This window comes from Amphiura filiformis, chromosome 8 (genome assembly GCF_039555335.1).
Source record: "Amphiura filiformis chromosome 8, Afil_fr2py, whole genome shotgun sequence".
In the NCBI taxonomy this organism is placed as follows: domain Eukaryota; kingdom Metazoa; phylum Echinodermata; class Ophiuroidea; order Amphilepidida; family Amphiuridae; genus Amphiura; species Amphiura filiformis.
Genome location: NC_092635.1, coordinates 54,729,316 through 54,750,853, shown reverse-complemented (window position 1 = coordinate 54,750,853; position 21,538 = coordinate 54,729,316). Strand labels below are relative to the sequence as shown.

General features: G+C 42.3%; 1 protein-coding gene across 1 annotated transcript in view; it reads right to left on the bottom strand.

Annotated features, from left to right (window-relative positions):
* Window positions 1-21,538, bottom strand: part of LOC140159228 (ceramide transfer protein-like) — a 63,876-nt gene that overhangs the window by 24,590 nt on the left and 17,748 nt on the right. The window contains exons 2-4 of the mRNA XM_072182635.1: window positions 20,598-20,804; window positions 5,109-5,271; window positions 1,451-1,540 (exon numbers count right to left, since the gene is read on the bottom strand). Coding sequence (XP_072038736.1) covers window positions 1,451-1,540; window positions 5,109-5,271; window positions 20,598-20,804 — 460 coding nt within the window. The remainder of the gene's footprint in view (window positions 1-1,450; window positions 1,541-5,108; window positions 5,272-20,597; window positions 20,805-21,538) is intronic.

The following is a 21,538-nucleotide window of genomic DNA, read 5'->3' as shown; positions in this document are numbered from 1 at the left end:
CATTAAACTATATGACTGTGCTAAAATGAGATTACTAAATGTTAAGAGGCTATGGTTGTTTAGTACATTATTGTTTTTCTTAATGTATCAATGTAAAATATATACCCCTGGAAGTAGAAAACATCATTTATTACAATCAGTCCACCCACAAATAGTGAAACATATCTCAGGCCTAACCTTTTACTGTGGTTCTAAGAAAAATATGAGCTTTCTTCTGATGCAAAAATCTCCAGTGATCTTGTTAACTTACCTTTGGTGGGTCCATTCATTCCTAGTAATCTATTCTGAGGGGTTGGTGTTGTTAACTTACCTTTGGTGGGTCAATTCATTCCTAGTAATCTATTCTGAGGGGTTGGTGTTGTTAACTTACCTTTGGTGGGTCCATTCATTCCTAGTAATCTATTCTGAGGGGTTGGTGTTGTTAACTTACCTTTGGTGGGTCCATTCATTCCTAGTAATCTATTCTGAGGGGTTGGTGTTGTTAACTCACCTTTGGTGGGTCCATTCATTCCTAGTAATCTATTCTGAGGGGTTGGTGTTGTTAACTTACCTTTGGTGGGTCCATTCATTCCTAGTAATCTATTCTGAGGGGTTGGTGTTGTTAACTTACCTTTGGTGGGTCAATTCATTCCTAGTAATCTATTCTGAGGGGTTGGTGTTGTTAACTTACCTTTGGTGGGTCCATTCATTCCTAGTAATCTATTCTGAGGGGTTGGTGTTGTTAACTTACCTTTGGTGGGTCCATTTATTCCTAGTAATCTATTCTGAGGGGTTGGTGTTGTTAACTTACCTTTGGTGGGTCCATTCATTCCTAGTAATCTATTCTGAGGGGTTGGTGTTGTTAACTTACCTTTGGTGGGTCCATTCATTCCTAGTAATCTATTCTGAGGGGTTGGTGTTGTTAACTCACCTTTGGTGGGTCCATTCATTCCTAGTAATCTATTCTAAGGGGTTGGTGTTGTTAACTTACCTTTGGTGGGTCCATTCATTCCTAGTAATCAATTCTGAGGGGTTGGTGTTGTTAACTTACCTTTGGTGGGTCCATTCATTCCTAGTAATCTATTCTGAGGGGTTGGAGTTGTTAACTTACCTTTGGTGAGTCCATTCATTCCTAGTAATCTATTCTGAGGGGTTGGTGTTGTTAGCTTACCTTTGGTGGGTCCATTCATTCCTAGTAATCTATTCTGAGGGGTTGGTGTTGTTAACTTACCTTTGGTGGGTCCATTCATTCCTAGTAATCTATTCTGAGGGGTTGGTGTTGTTAACTTACCTTTGGTGGGTCCATTCATTCCTAGTAATCTATTCTGAGGGGTTGGTGTTGTTAACTTACCTTTGGTGGGTCCATTCATTCCTAGTAATCTATTCTGAGGGGTTGGTGTTGTTAACTTACCTTTGGTGGGTCCATTCATTCCTAGTAATCTATTCTGAGGGGTTGGTGTTGTTAACTTACCTTTGGTGGGTCCATTCATTCCTAGTAATCTATTCTGAGGGGTTGGTGTTGTTCCTAGTGCATCTATGTCACCGTCAAGTTCACCATCAACTGATGAAAGATGCAAGAAATAAAAAAAATTAATTCTAATCAAATACATTATGTAATTTTATTCATATAAAATACATTATGTAAACACAAATAAATAATATAAAATACTGATGTCATTGTCTCAAGGAAGCCAAATGGACTGAACCTAAACTGGTGACAAATTTGCAGCTTACAGGTTGAGTCAAAAAGAAGTAAACTCATGTTTGAGGGGCTGTAACTAGAGATCTGTAAGGAATCTGCTATAAATGAAAATATCATGGAAAAGAGCTAACTTTACACGTCTAAATGGAAAACAAGATTTGTTGCAATTGCGCACAACAAACTAAAGTTGCACACATTTGAATACAACCACCCATTTTTGTAGCTGCACATGGCTGATTGATTTTCATCCATTTCAATTTCAATGAATCAACAAAGTACTAACAGGATTATTTGTTGAAATGACAACTTTCACTTTTAAAATCTATTTTAAAACAAACAATGCATATAAACTCAGGATGAAGTACATGACGGTACTGTAGTTTGCAGGGATACCAATTCAAGTCTTTACGAACGATCCGGCAGAAGCTTCATTGGGGAATGTTAGGTAAAGGATTGCGTCTTGAGCTGATCTTTGAGTCAAGCCTGTATATCTGCATGACCTTTTCTGTCCTTAATCAGAAGCCAAGAATAAAACCACAATTCACAGTAAACTACTAGCCAATATTATCTTCCAGAACTAGAGCATGTGAAGAATCACATGATTCTTGTGCAAGTTACAACTTCTGTTACAAAATTCTGTGGCGAGCATATCCAATTCTATATTGTATCAAGTCACAATGATGACAAAGTAAATATTTGATTCTGATGACGTATTTCAAGGGGGTAAGGGGACGGGTGCACTCTCATGCATTTAAATCATGACCTTAAATGTGGTGCATGAAATCATAAATGTGAATGCAGAGATGCAATGTATAAATGAGAATATCACCAGTGGAAGTACAAAAAGCTCTATAAAACCTTAGCATTATCACACAAAATTAATTTAAAAAAGTAATAAAAATAGCATCAATCATCAAGACACTGTGTGCAAACCATCCCAATGATAACAACACTACCAGATGGTTGGTTCCGGACTAACTCAATATACATTACATCAAACTATGCGCTAGGATTTCAAAACAAGGAAATATTATATTTAGGTTAATTCCAAGGACTCAGCATTTTGCAGCTTCTGAAACCCTATGCTCAAAACACAATAGACAAGACTCGGAACAAGACTTCATGTGAAAGCAGTATATACATTTGTAAATGCTGCATATATGAAAAATAATAATGGTCATAAGGCTTCTACTACATGTATCTGTTAAAGCGGAGCTTCTCAATTAGGCCTAAAAATTGTTTGATTGAGATAACCTGACCTACCCTAAAATTAGGCTTGCCCTGTTTTTTTTTTTTTTTGCAAAAAAAATAATAAATAAATTTTAAAAAGTAAAAAAAAAAAAAAATTTAAAAAAGAAGAAAAAAAGTTCCATGGCCTTTATCAAATGCAATGTATCCTAATGTTTGCTTGCGGGTCACAGAGGGCAAAAATAATTCAAATATTTGTGTTTATAAAGCGCCAAATACAGTTAAATGTGGGGGAAATTCCTACATAACAATGGGCAGGCAATATGGATGTATGTCATTGTAAAATGCCGTGTTCTCAATAGAGCACTTAACCCTAACACGGATCATGGTTTTTTGCTATCGGAAGGCAGAGAAGGAACGAAAAGGAGAGAAGATGAACAAAGATTTCACTTGGTACCCCCGGGAATCGACCCTGGGACCCCTCGGGTGTCACGCACACAATCACCGACCTCATGCCACGGAGGTTTGGCTGGCCAGGCCAGCGATTCGGTGAGCATATATGATTGCGTCCTCGCATCACATGGAATGCATGCATGTGCAGTAGTGTTTTTTGTGGTAAGATTTTGTTGAGTCAGGGTTAATAAATGTTTGTATAGATAGATGTCTCTTTTAAAATACTTTATTTTCTTCAATCATCATCAGTCAAATGTTATGACTTGCTTTTTAAATAGAAATAAAAATCAATTAGTCATTCTCTGTTATAAGGTGAAAAACACCTGCTCCATGCTGACTGATTGAAATTCTTTTTACTATTAATACTATTATAACATAATTATATATACGTATCTCTCAAATAACATAACAAAACAAACGGAGACGGGAAACAGTATACTTAATAGCAAATTTTCGGTACCAAGCGTACCTTCTTCAGGCTTTATTACAAAATGACACAAGAAAAACAATGTAAAAAAAAGCAAAAAAGTTAATGCGTAATGCAAAACAAATTATAAGAGTAAAAAAATGTGACTTAAAGGATGCTATCGTGACCCTAGCATCTTCTTTTTATGAGATTTTTCAGTAGATATCCACAAAAAAAAAGCTTATTCCCAAAATTTTAGTTGATTCTGAGTTTTGCGAGTTATGCATGATTATGTGAATTACACTGCTACATAGGCCACTGTTGAATTTGACGATATTTTTGCTAAACAAATTAATCTGCAAGAAATTTTGGGTACATAAACATTATGTAGCCAGACGTGGTATAAAAATCTCAACTTTTTTAAAGTAAAGTGGGGGATAAGGCTGTGGATCATGAAATGCCCTTTTAAAACAGAACATATCATATACATATATTTTTTGGGAAGGGACATTGTGGGGGGGGGGAGTTAATTTCAGGGGATAAAAATGAACAAATTGTATAGAAAATTGCTGCAAAAAGAGGCAATTGTCATAATTTTGGGTTTTTACTGGGGGGGGGGGCAAAAATTCTGACTGGGGAATACTTACACCCCCCCCCATGTCCCTCTGGTACCTCCACTGAAATCATCAAGTAATAATTATTTGAATGAAACCCATGCCCCTGAGTTGAGTTTGAACATCAACAAAAATACATTTTCCCTCTTTTCTCAATGTAGAGCATCCCTTAACATATTCACTATATTTTCTCTAATCCATGTGCATTCATTTCATATTCAAGTAGGCTTATACTAGTACTCCAATATCCATTATGGCATGGAGTTTGAAATAAAACACAATTGAAAATGTAAAATGGAACTATTTTCTGGAAATGTCAAGAAAATGTGAGAATCTTGAGTTTCAGTAATTATCGACTCTAGGCAAGCGCTTGGTACAGAAACTTGATGTGAAGCAAATCCAGAGGCAATGGCTTCTATAGTTTTATATCCCTCAATTTCTATGGTATATTTTATATAATACTGGCAGGCAATATTTTCATTATATATCCAAGGATTCGTTACTTCCATTTCTATGGTTTCACTAGAATTACTGGAAACACATATTTGACATAAACTCTGGCCATTTAGTTCAGCCAAGGAAAAGTTGTTGAATAACATTTCTGTCAGGAATGGACATCATTTCAAGAATAATGAAGAAGGAGGTGGCCTATATGCTCCACCTTACATGGCATAAGACAATGCGAGAGACAATTAATATATGCAAGGATCGGAAATAAACGATACAAGCCCAAGAAAGCGTCAAACTTCATTTCAAGAATACTTACAAGGATCATCTGGTGAGCTTGTTTGACTATCGCCCTCAGTCTCTGACGACGGAGCCGACTCTGCGCAGGAATCAAAATAACTTTGCAACGTGTCCACCTGTCTACACAGGATGTCGTGGAAGGTCTCCATCTCTGCTAGTTTCTCTTTCAGCCCTCGACCTTTCTGCAGAGACAAGGAAAAAATCAATACACGATGTATCAGATTCTGTCTCTTTATAATGAACCTGACACATATTATTTTATTCTCACACAAAATAGCCTTGATCCACACTCCCGAGGTAAACAGAATAAATGATAGGGACAAGTACAAATTTTAATTGTACAGTATTACTGTATAAAATGTATAGTAGGGTATTTTCACTGGGTTAATCTTTCACAATTTTATCAATTCTGGACAAGTTAATTTTTGTTTCCAAATATATTCACATTAAGTTCTATGGCTGCTGCCTGTTCGACCACGAAAAGCACAGAAATTACCTCCCGAAAATTACCGCTATACAGTATTAGCCAAACCATTTCATCAAATGTTCTATAAGCATAGACAGAGCCATAGTCAGTAGGTATGATGCATGCACCCCACCCTACCCTACCCCCCAAAAAACAATGCCAAAAAAAAAAAAAAAAAACACTTTCTGTAAAAAACACTGAAATTAGCCCTTTTTGAAGGAAAAATCACAAAGGTCCACTTTTAGCCCTCCCACCCCCCCCAAAAAACCCCATAAATATCAGCTTTGTATATAGCATTATTATACAGATCCATTTGTGATCACAACTCACAAACATTGGAAATAACCAACTGTATAGTGCTGACATCTCACATTTGTATGTTGAGATTATATGCACATATTTTATCTTACCTTGATTTTAAATGTCAGATTTTGTCTTCACACTGTATTTTGCATTTACATAATGACTAATGTCATTTGCAGTTTAAAAGCATAAAAAGCTTCAAATGTTCATAAAATTCCAAACTCGGAATTTTGATTAATTTTGGTTTCCTTGTTTAAAGAGCAAAGTGTTGCGATTTGGTAGTTCACAACATCTTGCGAATGGTAGTGAGCTTTGGCAAAAATTGCATTGCTCATTTCCTTGCGAGCGTGTAGAAGAATTCAAATATCACAGAAATACCTTTGTAGGTCATGTGGTTCTTGAGTTATGTTGTAAAGAGGGCTGAAACAACAACACTTTTGTAAAATGTACATAACTCATTAACAACAATAAATTAAGCAAGTTTGCAAAGTATATGATTTGTAGAATGAACTTTTGCAAAACATCAAAGTGTTATTTTTCAATAATATATTGATTTAGACAATAAAAAATTGATTTTTTGGCTGCTTCGACCAACAAAACCGCATCTACCCTTAAGGTATGCTTGTGGCAAAGTATGTATACATCATCTCTGAGGTGCGATAATCATGTAAAGAAGTCATTTATTCAGCAAACTATTTTTTTCATTTCCCTATTCATTTCTTTTGCCCAATATTGCTACAATACTGAAAATACCATAAAAATTGGAATTATGATTTATAGTCAGGCGAAACGCATATATATTCAATAATAGAGGGGAAAAAACCAATAAAATAAAATTGATTACATGTATGTTTTGCTTATTATTTGCAACGCTGCTAAGTTGGACTTTAGAATGGCAAAACCACAGTTAATACAATGTAGATCAGGATGAGGGTTAGGTTTTCTTTTACAAATGTAGCTTTCAGATAAGGGTTAGGTTTAGAATTAGGTGACAAAAAAAAGCAAAACCCTGTTTACGGGCCGGACTGATCCATTTTGAGGTTTTTAAATTTTATTCCGCAGTTTTTAGCCAAAAGTGGATTGAGTGTGATGGAAATTGCTGTATCGTGTAAAATCAGCTGTCTTATGTATCTGCAAGTATAACAGGGTGTTATTTTTCCCATTGCCTTAGGCCAAAAAAAAAAATGGTTTTTTTAATGATGATTTTTACAGATTTGTTCAAAAAATCAATGTTTTTCACTTAAAATTAATATTTTATTGAAAGACTAGTTGATATCTAACAGGTATCCAGAAGTCAAAATTGACAAATGTCCCTAATTGAAGAAGCATTATTTAATATTTGAGGGATTTTTAAAAACTGAAGGTGTGAAAAAAAAAAAAAAAGAAATCCGACTGTCCGACCCAACTTTCCCATTTTCCCACTTGAGGGCAACACAACAATATTTTTTTTTTGGCCTTACGGTTGGGGACAACAATGGGCTATTCCATTTAAAATTCACACTCCCCCCTGTGGAAGATTTTGGAAATATCTTCCACAGGGGAGTATGAATTTCAAATGGAATTAACACATTAGCACCTTCATTTGAAACTCACCCTCCCTCAGGTTGAATCTTTCTCAGAGGGTGAATGAAATTCAAATGGAGCTGCCTTACAGTGTATGTGTTCATTTCCTAGTCCTAGGCTTTTTGGCGACGGGAAGGGAAAGAAGGAAGGAATAAAGAGAGAAAAGAAAGAAAGAAGTTGTTTGCTCTGGGTGGGATTCGAACATGAGACCCTTCGCATGCCAAGCAGATGGTCGGCAACACTTTGCCATGGGTCTTGGGCTTCGCTGGCCAGCGAAACCGTGCCTATATATCACCACGTGGGATGTACGCACGGACAGCGCATATATCAAGTAGTATTTTGTAGTACTCGGGCGGGTTAGAGTTAATCATGAATGGTGGGCAATGCAGCCTACAGGTACATATTCTAATCAAAATTGATCATCAGAAAGTCAAGTACATAAACAATGAGTAAACTTTGGTCCTAGATTTGATGCATACATAAACAAAACAATGTCAACAATAATTCAATATTGATGTAAACAAAGCTCACAGATATATAGTATACAAGTACATGTACATGTATGAATATACAATGACATGCAGTATTGTAGACTTAGATTCTCATTATTTTGATCTTACACAAATTTTGACTGGCAAATTTGCTGCGTTGCATGTGAATCCGATAATTTTCTCAATTATTCCAATGCGTCATTTTTAAACATGTTTAATTCACATAATTCTCAACAATATCTTTAATTTCTGAAATAGCTAAATAATTCAATGGTGGGAAATTGAGCTCTCTTAATTCAAGTCAAATCCTTGTGCAACTGATGCTTCTTTCAACTGATTTCACTTTATTTTTCTTAGCAAGCTGAAGGTTTTAAGCAGGTGCAAATCGTGCAATAATATTGATATAGAAAATCAAATTGCATACCTTTATATATAAGGATTTTTTTAAATAATAATATGCATATATTCGTAAGCTCCTTGATGCCTTAAGGGGGTACTACACCCCTCGATAAATTTGTGTCTATTTTTGCATTTTTCTCGAAAACTAATAACACAGTGGTAACAAAGGTTTTGTATATTATAGGGTTTCGCGCATTTTCGCGCTTTATAAAAAAAACTTCACTGGAATTTCAGTGACCCAAGACGAGCGGTTTGTTAATTATGATCAGAAATAAGGTACCGCTAGGATGTACCGCGTTTCCTATCATATATACTGAATTACTGAAATTTCAGTGTAGTAATTGGATTCCTTGCCCCAATAATATACATAACTTTTGTTACCAGTGTGTAATTATTTTTTGAGAAAAATGCAAAAATAGTCACAAATTTACCACATGGTGTAGTACCCCCTTAAACTACATGTAGTAGTACCACACATCTCAATATTACCTGTCCCATTACCGGAATTAATTGATGGCACGATCTAAGACACGCTGCACACCATGAAATTATGTATAACAATATGCATACTGTGCCATTACTGCATTATTTGAGTCATTAATTGGTCACAATATTATAGCTCAACAAAATGTCAATATGTGAGTGGACACCACGAATCAGCCGTAAAGTCGGCCCCGATATAAAATTGAACCTTTTTTCGGTTCTACGTGTGTCTCTTTTTCCATATTTCTGGTAATAAATATCAAACAGTCATAATTGCCATGGCGGTCATTTCAAATCATCCCCAAGTCAACGAGGTTCAGGAATGTCCTCTCATTGTTACATGTAATTGCTGGTTACACATACATGTACCTAGACAAAATACAATGCTTTGCTTTGTTATCCACCACTTCAACAGGATTTAGCCACTGAAGCAAACAAAGACAAGAACTATTTAAAGATTCTATAGAAATAAGTAGAAGCTAAATCCTCGTCAGCAATAGGATTATTGATTGGTTTAAGTGTTTGATGAGATACTTGTCGCAACGAATAGAGATACCTATGAATACGACCTTCACGCACATTATAGACTGTAACTCAGAATACAATTTGCAGAGTTTACGGCTCATTCGCAGTGTCCAGTCACATAGTTCTATTAAGGTTGCGATGCAAATGTTCAGCTACTTTTTCAAACATTTTGAAATTTGTGTCATGTAATTGTAGACATCACTTGGCAATTCCACATTTATTTGAATTTATTCCCCATTAAAGTGGTACTACACCCCTTAATAAATGTGACTATTTTAGCATTTTTCTCAAAAAATAATAACACACTGGTAACAAAAGTTAAATGTATATTACAGGGGCAAGGAATCCAGTTACTACACTGGAATTTCAGTGACTCAAGACAAGCGGTACATTATTTATGATAAGAAAAGCGGGACCGCTAGAATATACCTCATTTCTTAACATATATATTGAACCACTTGTCTTGAATCACTGAAATTTCAATGAAGTAATTGGATTCCTTGCCCCTATAATCATAGGCATCGAGACCCGGGGGGATGGGGGGATTTATCCCCCCCAATATTTTGTCAGGGGGGATGATCCATACAATCATCCCCCCAATGTTGACACCTGTATGTGGGTTTCTGACCAAATTAGCCTCATATAATTTTTTCACGCTTCACACGAATTTATTCCCTTTTTGCACCATATTTCAACATTTTTGCTTCATTTGTACCATAAACTTATTTTGTCGCCAAAAGGTGCTGAATTCACTATACTTCAAGAATTTTTTCCAATCCTATCCCTCCCAATGTCAAAAAGAAATCTATGTGACTGCCTATAATTAGTCCCAAACAGAAATGTTTGGTAGACTCATAACCGGTGCGATCTTACCTTTCCGATGTTGATTAAGATACTTCTTGCATCGATCCCGAGATGCGGAAAAACCAATAGTCATTTTGTCCCACATAAATGAATAAATAACAGAAGCCCCCCGATCCCCCGGTGGACTCACCCAAAAGGTGACGTCACACCATATGATCGTCCCTTATCCGACTTGGGATCCCCTACTCGGACCAAACTTGTAGGGGTGGCGGGTCGGGATAATCAACATCGGAAAGGTAAGATCGCACCGGTTATGAGTCTACCAAACATTTCTGTTTGGGACTAGACTCAGTACACCGGTCGATCTTACCGCTTCCGATGTTGATTAAGATACTTCTTGCATCAACATCTGAAAGATCGATCTAGCAAGTAACCGACGGATGGAGGTACAAGATTGGTCAGCATCTGATCAGGGATCGGGAGCGGGTAACGATGGTTTTCGCGAGGTCAGAAAATATTTTCCCCCAACGGTCGGGAAAACAAAAATAGCGACACTGGTTCTTACCATGCTGAGTATTCTGTATAGTCTGAAAACCTGGTACCCGTACACCACCGTATTATGATCGCCCGAACAATGTCCCGGTAAACCTCCCGCCCGCCTCTGATTACTAACGTAAACGGAAGTATCGTAGAGAAGGGCGAAAGGTGGCTTCCGGGACACCGCCTGCTAGATCTCCTCAAGGGACAACCGAACGGTATACCCAAGATGATGAGATAGCTTTCGTGTCGAGTGGGTCGTGGGACGCGAAACCTTCGCGATCCCGGACTCCACTAACACCTGGACCAGCCATTGCGACAGCGGCTGGACCGAAAGGCTCTGTAAGGGTGATGAATGCGGTCGTGAGTCCCTCGCAAGGCTTGTGTTCGGAAGAAATAGTGCTGCAGCGCCTTATCAGACACCCCAGCCTATCTTTGGCTTCAGCCAAACCTTGCCCAACCCTGGGGATTGGAGAGGGACGAATGTCGGTATGCACCGCGCACCGAAACAGTGTCGCTCCAGTGTTTGTGAACACGGAAGCTAACCTCGAGACCGTGTGCAACTCAGCACCGCCGTCCCGAAGCCAACGCCAAACCGGAAAGCCATCTTGAGAGTTACGTATTTAAGCGCCACTTTTGACGGAAGGTCAAAAGGGTGACCCTTAAAGTAATCTAAGACTGTGTTGGGATCCCTTAGGAGGATCACTTTCCTTTTGGTGGACACTGCTGAACATACCGTCGAGGCGTAGACTAATAAGGTAACCATCGGCTATGATAGTCGAATCCGCCTCAAACCTCGGTGAATGGAGAGGACAGCTGACTTATAGCTGGCCCCAGTGGCCCGCTGAAGTCTTGCTTGGAACTTTTCTGTCAGAAACTCCAGAAACTAGCAGCACAGAGGCTCTAGCGGGAGAGCTATTTGTCTCATTGCACCAAGCGTAGTATGGAGCCAGACTCTGGCTATACGTCACGGAGGGTAGACTTCCGCCCAGCCCCGGCGATGAGAAAAAACAGCTTCTGATGAAAAGTATCCCTCGCTTCATGCGCTTCCCTGGTAAGGGCCATGCAGCTAACTGCAGGTGCTCTAGTGATAGACTGGTACCTCCGCTCCGGCATCCGGAGTAGATCTGGTACTGGGAGTGCCAGCGGCCTTGCCGCTAGCAGAATGACAATGCAGTCTTCCCACCCGATCTTGGCCACCACCCTCATGAGTAGTGAGATCGGAGGGACTGCATAAGCTGTCATCCCTCCCCAGTCTATGGACAGAGCGTCGACGGTGAGTGCTTGGGGGTCCGCGAGCCTTGAGCAGTACACCGGCAGTGGATGATTGCAATGAGATGCGAACAGATCTATCGAGGGGTGGTACATCCCCTTGAAGATCATCTGAGCGACCTGCGGAGCAAGGGACCATTCTGCTGGTCCCGACACCCTTCCTCGTGACAGATTGTGCGCGAGGATGCTGGTGACGCCCGCGATGTGTATCGCACTCATCGTAATCTGCCTGAACTTGCACCACCCTATCAGGTGTCGTGCATGCAGGCTCAATCGTGGTGGCCCGGAGTCCCCTTGTCTGTTGGGGTAGGCTACCACGGTTGTGTTGTCCGTCAGGACAACGGTATGTGATTCCACGATCACCTCCTCGTAAGCGAGGGAGGTTGATGTGAAACTCTGTCTCTATGGCCCCTATAGGCCCGAGACGGAGTCTCTCGTGGATGTGGACCCCCAGCCCCGCTTTTGACGCTTATGGTCTTCACTACGTGACATACCGGGGGTGCAGGAAACCTGACACCCTGGGTCAAATTGGGCTGATGGGTCCACCACCAGAGTTCTCTCGCGCGATCTCCGACAACGGAACCGCGAGGGATATTGGTGACGACTGGGCCTGCAAGCAGGCTAGAAGGTGTAGTTGGGTAAGCCTAACGTAGAAACGGCAGTACGGTACGCGGTCTACCATACTAGCCATTAGGCCTACCACCTTCATCCATGCCACAGCGGTATTGCCCGAGACTCGCCAAGAGTCAGGCACACCGCACCATGTTCGTCCCCCGCTCGGGTGAGGGCACCGCCAACCCCTCCGTGAGGGTGATCTGAGCCCCTACAAATAGTGGTGTCTCGCGTGGGACCACGCTGGACTTTTTTTTTTTTGAGCTGATCAAAAATCCAGGGTCCCGCACCCTACGGACTATCAACCCCATGAGACCCGTAGTCTCCAGTGGAGTGCGGCCGTATATGAGCCAAACGTCCAGGTAGCAACTGATGTTGACACCCCTGTGCTTCAGGTACGCTGCCACCGCTCTGACCAAGAGTGTAAACACCCTGGGAGAGATGGACAGGCCAGATGGCCGGTATCAAAACTGGTAATTTTGATCCTGTACCTAGAAGCGCAGATGCCTCCGATCTTGAGAGGCGATTGGCATATGCAGATAGGCGTCCGAGAGATCTAGCGAGGCTGTTCCCATGCCCCTGATGGGGCAGGCTAGCACCGAGGCGAGAGTCCCCACTCTGAACCTCTTGGGCCTGAAGAACTTGTTCAACAGCCTGCGGTTCGGATGGGGCTCCGTCGCTGGTCTTCCTTGGAGCCAATGGCTCCAAGATCACCCGTAGAACGGGGTAGACCGGGACAATCGCCCGCTTCGTGAGAAGCTGTGTGATCCCTGTCAGTAGTGCCCGACGCTGGGGGCCGTCTGACGGCACTACTGTGGACCTCTGAAATGTGCAGACGAATGTGGGGAGACTGGGTTGCCAGTCTGTAACCCCCACTCACCACTGACCATACCCAGGCGCCCAAAGAGATGGTTTCCCACCTCTGGGCGAAAGCCATAAGCGGTCGCCCACTGGGAGATCCCCTGTGGAAAAACCGCTGAGCCCCCAGGAATGCTCTGCCTAGCTTCCCTTGGAAGAGCGCTTGCTCTTCTTCGGGGCGTGCCAGCTGTTCCTGTGCTACCTTGCGCCTCCCAGAAATGGGTGCTGCAGAGGTAGTGGGCTCGGGTACTGTTGGTGGTGCACGGCCTGCTGAAGTCGGAGCTCCAACCAATGGTAAGGGCAGTTTCCGACTTCTTCAGAGTGCTCCCGTTGGTAGCTTCTTTGCACGGTCCTCCACCGTAGCGCAGAAGCATCCAAAGAGAAAAAGGACCCTGCCTTTCCATCGCGTTGAGCGATTGGAGTGGCAGGCCCCACCCCGGCGCTGAGTGGACACCCTATGGGCTAGGCCCATGGAGCTCTCGTTGAGGCTAGCTGTTAGCACCGCTAATAGGTTCACCTCGCAGAAGAGCTCAGATGTTGTCTGAGCGTGATACGCTTGACGACATCTGGGTCCCTCTCGGATCCCCTCAGGTAGGTCCCGTGGTCCTCCCGCGTTACACGCAGAGGAAGCATGTAAGCACGCCGGCGTCATAGCTCTACTGAGCTCGACAGCCATACGATATCTACCCGTGAGGTTTGCCGGAATGAGAGTGCAGGCGTCCCCTGTGAGGAAGCAGCAGCTGAGCATCCTACTGAAAGGATCCCTGGTCCTCCTCCATGGACTCCCCCTTAGGGGGTGTCCGGAGGAAGATCAGTGCTGTTGCTCCCCAAGGGCAGCGGGGAAGGAGACTGTAGTGATGTCACTACCGGACTCAGCTTCCGAGTCCTTTCCCTCGCCCACAGTATCCGTATCATGCTCCGATGATGACGGTAACTGAGGACGGGCATCTGAAAGCGGGTAAGAAGGCATAACCACTGTGTGGCTCGCCGACTACCTGCCAGCAGAAGAGGGAGTACTCCCGCAAGACCCTGAGGTATCCGCCATGGCACCACTGGGTCCGCATGCTCTCGCAGCCGTCGTCCTAGCGCTAGCAGCACGGGCCTACCCCTGATCAAGATCTGGGTTAGCCCCATGCCGGCTGGCCTGGTCAACAGCTGATGGTACTGCGTGGCCATCGCTAGGCGACACTTGCCACGGTGCTAGACCGTGGAAGAAAACACCCTGCGGCGGGTACCACGGGGCATACCCAGCCGGCAGCTGACCCTGAAGGGATCCGCCACCAGGGTAACCCCATGGTACTGCAGTACCAGCACCGCCCCCCCCCCCCTTGTTGCCACACCGACTGTGGCGACTAAGGCGGGTGCTGCGGTACCGGTGCGGTATCAGCGTGGGTACCCGTGAGGGCTCCCGGCTGAGTACCACTGTACCCATGCCTCACTGCGTTCCCCGCAAGGGGATCAAGCCGTCGTATGGGTACCCTTATACCGCTGTCCCTTGGCTAAAGGGAGCTTGCCTAGTATCACGGGTAGCTGAGCGCAGCATACCCCGATCAATCACCTCGCCACCTGAATAGGCAGCGCCAATCAATGGAGCCATGCTCTGTTGATTTGACAGTGATCGATCAAGAGAGGGTAATTGACCCATTGACGATAATGGATCACCCACGCTCCGCTGGCTCTCGAGGACATAAGTGGTTTGTTGATCAGCTAGGCTGTTCAAGCTACATACTGTACCCTCAAGAGCGTCGCCCAAGGTCGCTGTGTGGGGGACCACTCACGGCAGCTATGGGCGGGTGCATAGCGGCTACCACTGAAGTCAAGCCGTGCTCGCCTTTGTAGCTGCCAATCGAATGCACCTGGGTCGCTGTCCCGTGAGAGACTGCGAGCCCAACCCCTGAATAATCGCCAGCCAGTCCCTGTGGACAGCCAGCAGCTATTCTAGGGCCCAGGGTATCACTCGGCGGTCCCGCCATGGAACGCTGCCGCAGTGACAACCCCAGTTGGTTCTGCTAAGATTACACCCACAGCGTTAGCCGCGGTATCGTCTCTGCTGAACCCATGCATGCTAGGGTTCAACCCAGGCAAGCCTGGGGTACCCTTGCATGCTGCCCATCGCTGGCTACTACTGTGGCTGTTTGAGCCCGTAGATATGCCTGCAACAGACGGGTGTCCTCCTGCTAAAAACCCGTGAGGATTTTTGCTAAAGGACTGGTATCCTCCTGCTACAAAACCCGCTAGGGTTTTCGCTTGTGGTTACCGCTCTGCTGCCTGCTACTTTGCTCCGACGTCTAGTCAGTGCTTTCGCTGGCTGCTGAGCCTGTAGCCGCGCTAGCAGTCCTCGAAGGAACCGCCTGCTTGTCCGGGGACCGGCGCCACCTTAGGCAGACCTGCCCTGACCCATAGGGGCTGTCACAGCAGAATCTACCAGTGTCGACTGGTATCCTCCTGCTACAAACCCGCTTAGGGTTTTCGCTGGTGGTTACCGCTCTGCTGCCTGCTACTTTGCTCCGACGTATAGTCAGTGCTTTCGCTCGCTGCTGAGCCTCTGGACGCGCTAGCAGTCCCCGAAGGACCCGCCTGCTTGTCCGGGGACCGGAGCCCCCTTAAGCAGACCCGCCATGACCCATAGGGGCTGTCACAGCAGAATCCACCGTATCGACCTTACCAGTGCCCTTGGTAGATTTCTTCTTCGTCTTATGGCGATGACGACGAGTCTATCCAAATCGCAAGCTGGAACTCGGAGAGTCCTAAGCAAAAGAAAGACATCTAGAAGATCGTGAGCACTCCCGTGGGTGAAACAGAGCGGTGTGGGTCCCATTCCGCCACCAGGGAAGGGTAAGCCCGACAGGGCCGAGGCGTAGCGAGGAGAAAAAGGGAGGGGGGCACTACTCCCCCCAACACGCGACTCAAGCCCAGAAAGCAAACCTGAGCACGGAGGCTGGTCGCTAACGTTAGTGGTAAAGTAAGGACAGGCTAACTTTATTACTAAATGTCAGACGGGTCCCTACCAAGCCCCACCGTATGAACATCTGATTAACTCATCTTATCGGACGGTAATGAAGACATAACGATAGAGTAATCACCCTAACATAGCAACAATAACCTACCGTACATGAAATACAATGTGTATGTACAAACATCTATTGTAACTTACAGGCTGCAATGGTTGTTTTACGTGGGGAACAAAATGAATGGCGCCAACGAGCGGCCATTTTGAATTGCTCGTGTGTCCCGTATACAAACGGAGGCACGATATGTAGCTAAGTTTTGGATTGTTTTGGATCGTCAAAACTATCCTCAGCCGAACAATACCGGTTTGGTTTTACCTAAGGTGTGAAACTACAACCGTATATCTCGCCTTTTGGTCGAGAAATTGATACACAGTGCTATGAACAATCGATAGGCACGCTCTGTGTCAGTCGGAGACCAAAGAGGATAAGGGACGATCATATGGTGTGACGTCACCTTTTGGGTGAGTCCACCGGGGGATCGGGGGGTTTCTGTTATTTATTCATTTATGTGGGACAAAATTACTATTGGTTTTTCCGCATCTCGGGATCGATGCAAGAAGTATCTTAATCAACATCGAAACGGTAAGATCGACCGTGTACTGAGTCATACATAACTTTTGTTACCAGTGTGTAGTTATTTTTTTGAGAAAAATGCAAAATTAGTCACAAAATTTATCAGGGGTGTAGTACCACCTTAATGCAAATTTAGTATGCTGTGTAGAGTGAGCTAACATTAACTGCTCTGATTTACCTATAAGACTTGGGGAGGTGATCATGGTTACAATGGTTAATCTTGACTGCTTAGGGTATTGCACCTGTATAGAGCTGTGACTAATGCTGAATGGCTTATATGGTATATTTATGGCTAAATATGGTGTGTTTTGGGTCAATAATATGGCGGAATATGGCTAGTGAGGTTCTGTAAAGCGCAATGTATGATATTATGTAATACTAATAATTATTAATGCGCTATTATAAATCTGCAGTTTAAAAAATGGAATGACAGGTGAAATATGTTTGAGGCAATAGGAGCACATGAGGCAGATGGTATGTAGAAGCCATATACATGCTTTGAAAACATATACCTTGATATCACCTCTTTAATGTCATATTCAATGTAGGGTCAATAGGGGTATGTCCACTCGCTTCAAATATTATTAAATGTCAATGAAACCCAGGGACAGCTTTTTGAGGAGAGCGAGAGCAATCACTCTCTGCTGCTCTCCTTAAATCTAATATAGGAGAGTGATTTTTAGCTCTCCTTGGCTGACCATTCTCTCCTTGCATTGTTTTGTAAATAGCTCTCCTTAAAGGCTCCAGAAGAGCTATTTAATGCTCTCCTGCAAAGTCCAAAAGACAGTCCCTGGAAACCACATTTTATCTGTTATGGTTTACAGAAACACATTCATATGGTGAATCAATCTCAATACTAAAGAATCACTAGACTGGTAAAAAGTTTTTGAAATTTTGCAAAAAGGTTGATGCAAAATTTGGCAGGTATACTCTCCCCCTGGGTCTATATTGTGCTATCTCTATCATGTGGAGCCATGTGCCATGTATTTTGTGATTAGGTATATTTGTTCTTCTGATCAGTGGCGGCGCCAGGTTTTTATGGGTGTGGGCATTGGGAGGGGGGGGGGCAAAGTGAATTTCAGGGGGATGCAAAATCTACAAATTTTATAACTTTGGGTTTTTGCTAGGGGGGCAAGAGTTCTGACTGGGGGCATTTGCCTCCCCCATGCCCCATGGTGCCACCACTGCTTCTGATGGGTATGTTTGTAGTGTTTGTACATAAGGCTATTATGTTATGGGGATTATTTATGATATGAGAACGATCTTACAAACCTTTCAGAGCCTGCCCTTTCAGTATCAAAACGTGTGTAAAAATTTGTTCATTTCAATCCAGAGTGTATACCTGTATACCCGACATGGTGAACATACTTGAATTGACCCTACTTTTGTCATCAATAAAACTGAAAATATTTTTGCCTTCAGTGAATTTTGTGACATGTGCTACCTCCAAAAATATTTCAGTTTGCACCTCAGTTTTACATCTTTTTAGTTCCAAATTTGCAAAGAACTTCTAATCTGATAAAAGTAACATCTCTGGTACATGTTTGCCAAGTTCGGGGACTTTATATATAGCGATGATGGTTAATTGATGACAGGAACATACCTGTAACTTGTTTTCCCTTGTTATGTATTTCATAGTTTCAGAATAGTGTGCTCTGTGACACCTATACTCCTGCTTTGTATGATACATCTGAAAGGTTGAGGAAATGTGACACAACCTGATTCACTTAAGGGCTGGGGTATGAACGTTTGGACAGTATTTATTTTGGGACATTAGAGCACATCAGACATATCGAATTGCATTCTGAATATGAAGAATGTCATTCTGATATCAAATAATTTTGATTTTTTGAAATTCGCAATTTAATATACATTTTATAGCAAAATTGATATTTTTGATATTTAACAGTACTTGAAGTAAACTTTATAAATCTGATGATTTATACTTAAAGTGTATGTAGGTGGGATGAAAAGTTTACGATCAATTGAAAATTTTGACCTTTTCAGTATTGTAGATATGGATTTTTTCCCCAAAACACACAAAAAAAATTTGGTCTTTTGGGGGAAAAAATCCATATCTTCAATATGAAAGGTCACAATTTTCAATTGACCGTCGGCTTTTCCTCCCTGCTACATACACTTTAAGAATATATCATTAGATTTATATAATTTACTTCGAGGACTGTTATATATCAAAAATTTGAAAAACATCAAATTTTTATAATTTGTCATAAAATTTGTATTATATTGTGATTTAAAAAAATGAAAATTATTTGATATCAGAAAGACATGCTTCAGATTCAGAATGCAATTCGATAGGTCTGAGGTGCTCTCATGTCCCACAAAAATACTGTCGAAACGCAATAAACGCTCATTTTGGATCCCTTAAGCAAAAGTCAACTATATTGCAAGAGTAAGTTCTACAATGCTCCCCAACACCCATTATATATAATGCCAAATAATTTTTTTTTATTATGTTGACAAATCCAAAATTCTACTCACTGTTAGGGACACGGATGAAATCAAAACTCTACCGGCGGTCAACCGCTGGTTCCGTCTGGTTGCTATTGTTCGAAACAATGGCAATCAAACTGGACAGAACCGCTGGTTGAGTTTTGATTTGACAGTTTTATCACCCAGGTTGGGTAACTTCTTCAATAATGCGATGATCCACTGGTTTTCCCACAAGACTTCTCAGTTGAGAACTGTGCACCCTGAGGGATGAGAAGTCTTGCGGGAAAACCGGCCAATCATCGCATTGCTGAAGAAGTCACTGGGTGGCGAAAACACCTAACGGTGAGTAGAATTTTGTACTTTTTCAACATAATTAGGAAATTAATTTGACATTACAATCCTGGACAGAGCCGAGGAATTATCACACTTTGTGGAAAACATATGTATTGGATAATCTTCACCCAGGATTTAACTATGCCATGAACAAATCTAAAACCATCAAAGAGCACATAAATGTGTTCCTTGCACCAGGGTCGGAAATAAGGATTTTGGTACCAGGGTTGAGGGTTTACTAAAAATCATATTATTCAAATGCTTTTCCTTGCAACCAGGGGCTATTTTCCCTGAGCCAGGGGTTATTTCAAAGGTTAAACAAAAGAAATTTACATGAATTTCCATATGCTCATAATATAATATGAATATTGCATATGAATACTAATGAATTTTGAAAATTCAAGACGTTTGGGTCATGTAGCCGTTGCATCCACAGGCTTTTTCGGGAGCTAAACAGCTCTTGGCATATTTCAACCCTACCTAGCACTTTGCTGTGTGTTGGAATATCAGTAAGAGCCCTTAGAACATACTTGGTTGCAATGTTCAAAGTAAGATATTTTGATAAAAATTACATCATACCATTTTTCTTAAAAATGATTTATGTTGCCTTTTAAAAATTGGCAACAGCAACTTTGGCTGAGTGTATCAGATCATGTCACAAAATATACACAAGTGGATGAAAACCAATGAATCAGCAAGACTGAACTTATAAATGTGATTTTCCAAAGCTTTCAACCAATTCTCCTGAAACTTAGCAGGAATGTATATCTTAGTGAGGAATAAGATTTTTAAAGGTAAAATTTGCAATATTTTTCCCATCTTACCTTGAAGGATGATGTTGAAGCTAGACTGGTGCTTGAGTGCAGGGATAACATGGAGCCCTGTCTTTGCAGGCTGCCATTTTCTCCATGCGACCTCTGCTGCTCTAATGCTTCCGTCCATCGATGCCTGTCCGTCTCTGTCTTGGTCCTCAGATACCAGATGCTATCATTTATGCTGATGTCAAAACGGAGATCATCAAACTCGTGGAGCTGCAATGTAAGCAGAATGAGAGACATGGCATTATATTTCTGGTTACTGTATTTCAGCACCCCGAACGCTTCAAGTCAGTCATTGGGGGACGCTTAAAATTATGAAAAAAAAGTTACAAATGGGAATTTACATTGAAATACAGTGTATGAAGTCAACATCATAATCCCTGAAGTTCTGGAAGGTTTAGAAGTTAGACATTTGATGGAATTTACAGGGCTCGAAATAAGGAGGGCCCAAGGGCCCTCAGCCCCTGAAAATCAGAGAGGGCCCGCAAAAGACATATCCGGCGCACAGTGTCATCGCCCCGATATCTTCATGGCAGAAATCGCCATGGTAGGTTGAATCCACAGCCACGCATGGCCATTTTGCTCCGACCTTTGAGACGCATAATGAGCCGAGGGACATCCCGACTAAGGCTACTGACAATAGCTCGGTAATTGACTTCTCTGTGTGTAAGTGAGCTTGTATACGCCATGTGAGTGAGTGCTCACACTATGCTGTGTGTGACCTCTGTGTGGGTGTGAGAAAATCAGAATATTTCTGTCAGTTTCTGAGTTCAAGACGCTAGCTAACGACGATAATATGCGTTGAACATATATATTCAAGTGCAAGGAACCAAATCTGGTTTCTTTATACAAAATCATTTACGGGAGATATTCATCATTTTCTACCCCGGTATCCAAAGATTTATCGTCTGGATATCAATCGTACATAGCACATTCACGTGTATCGA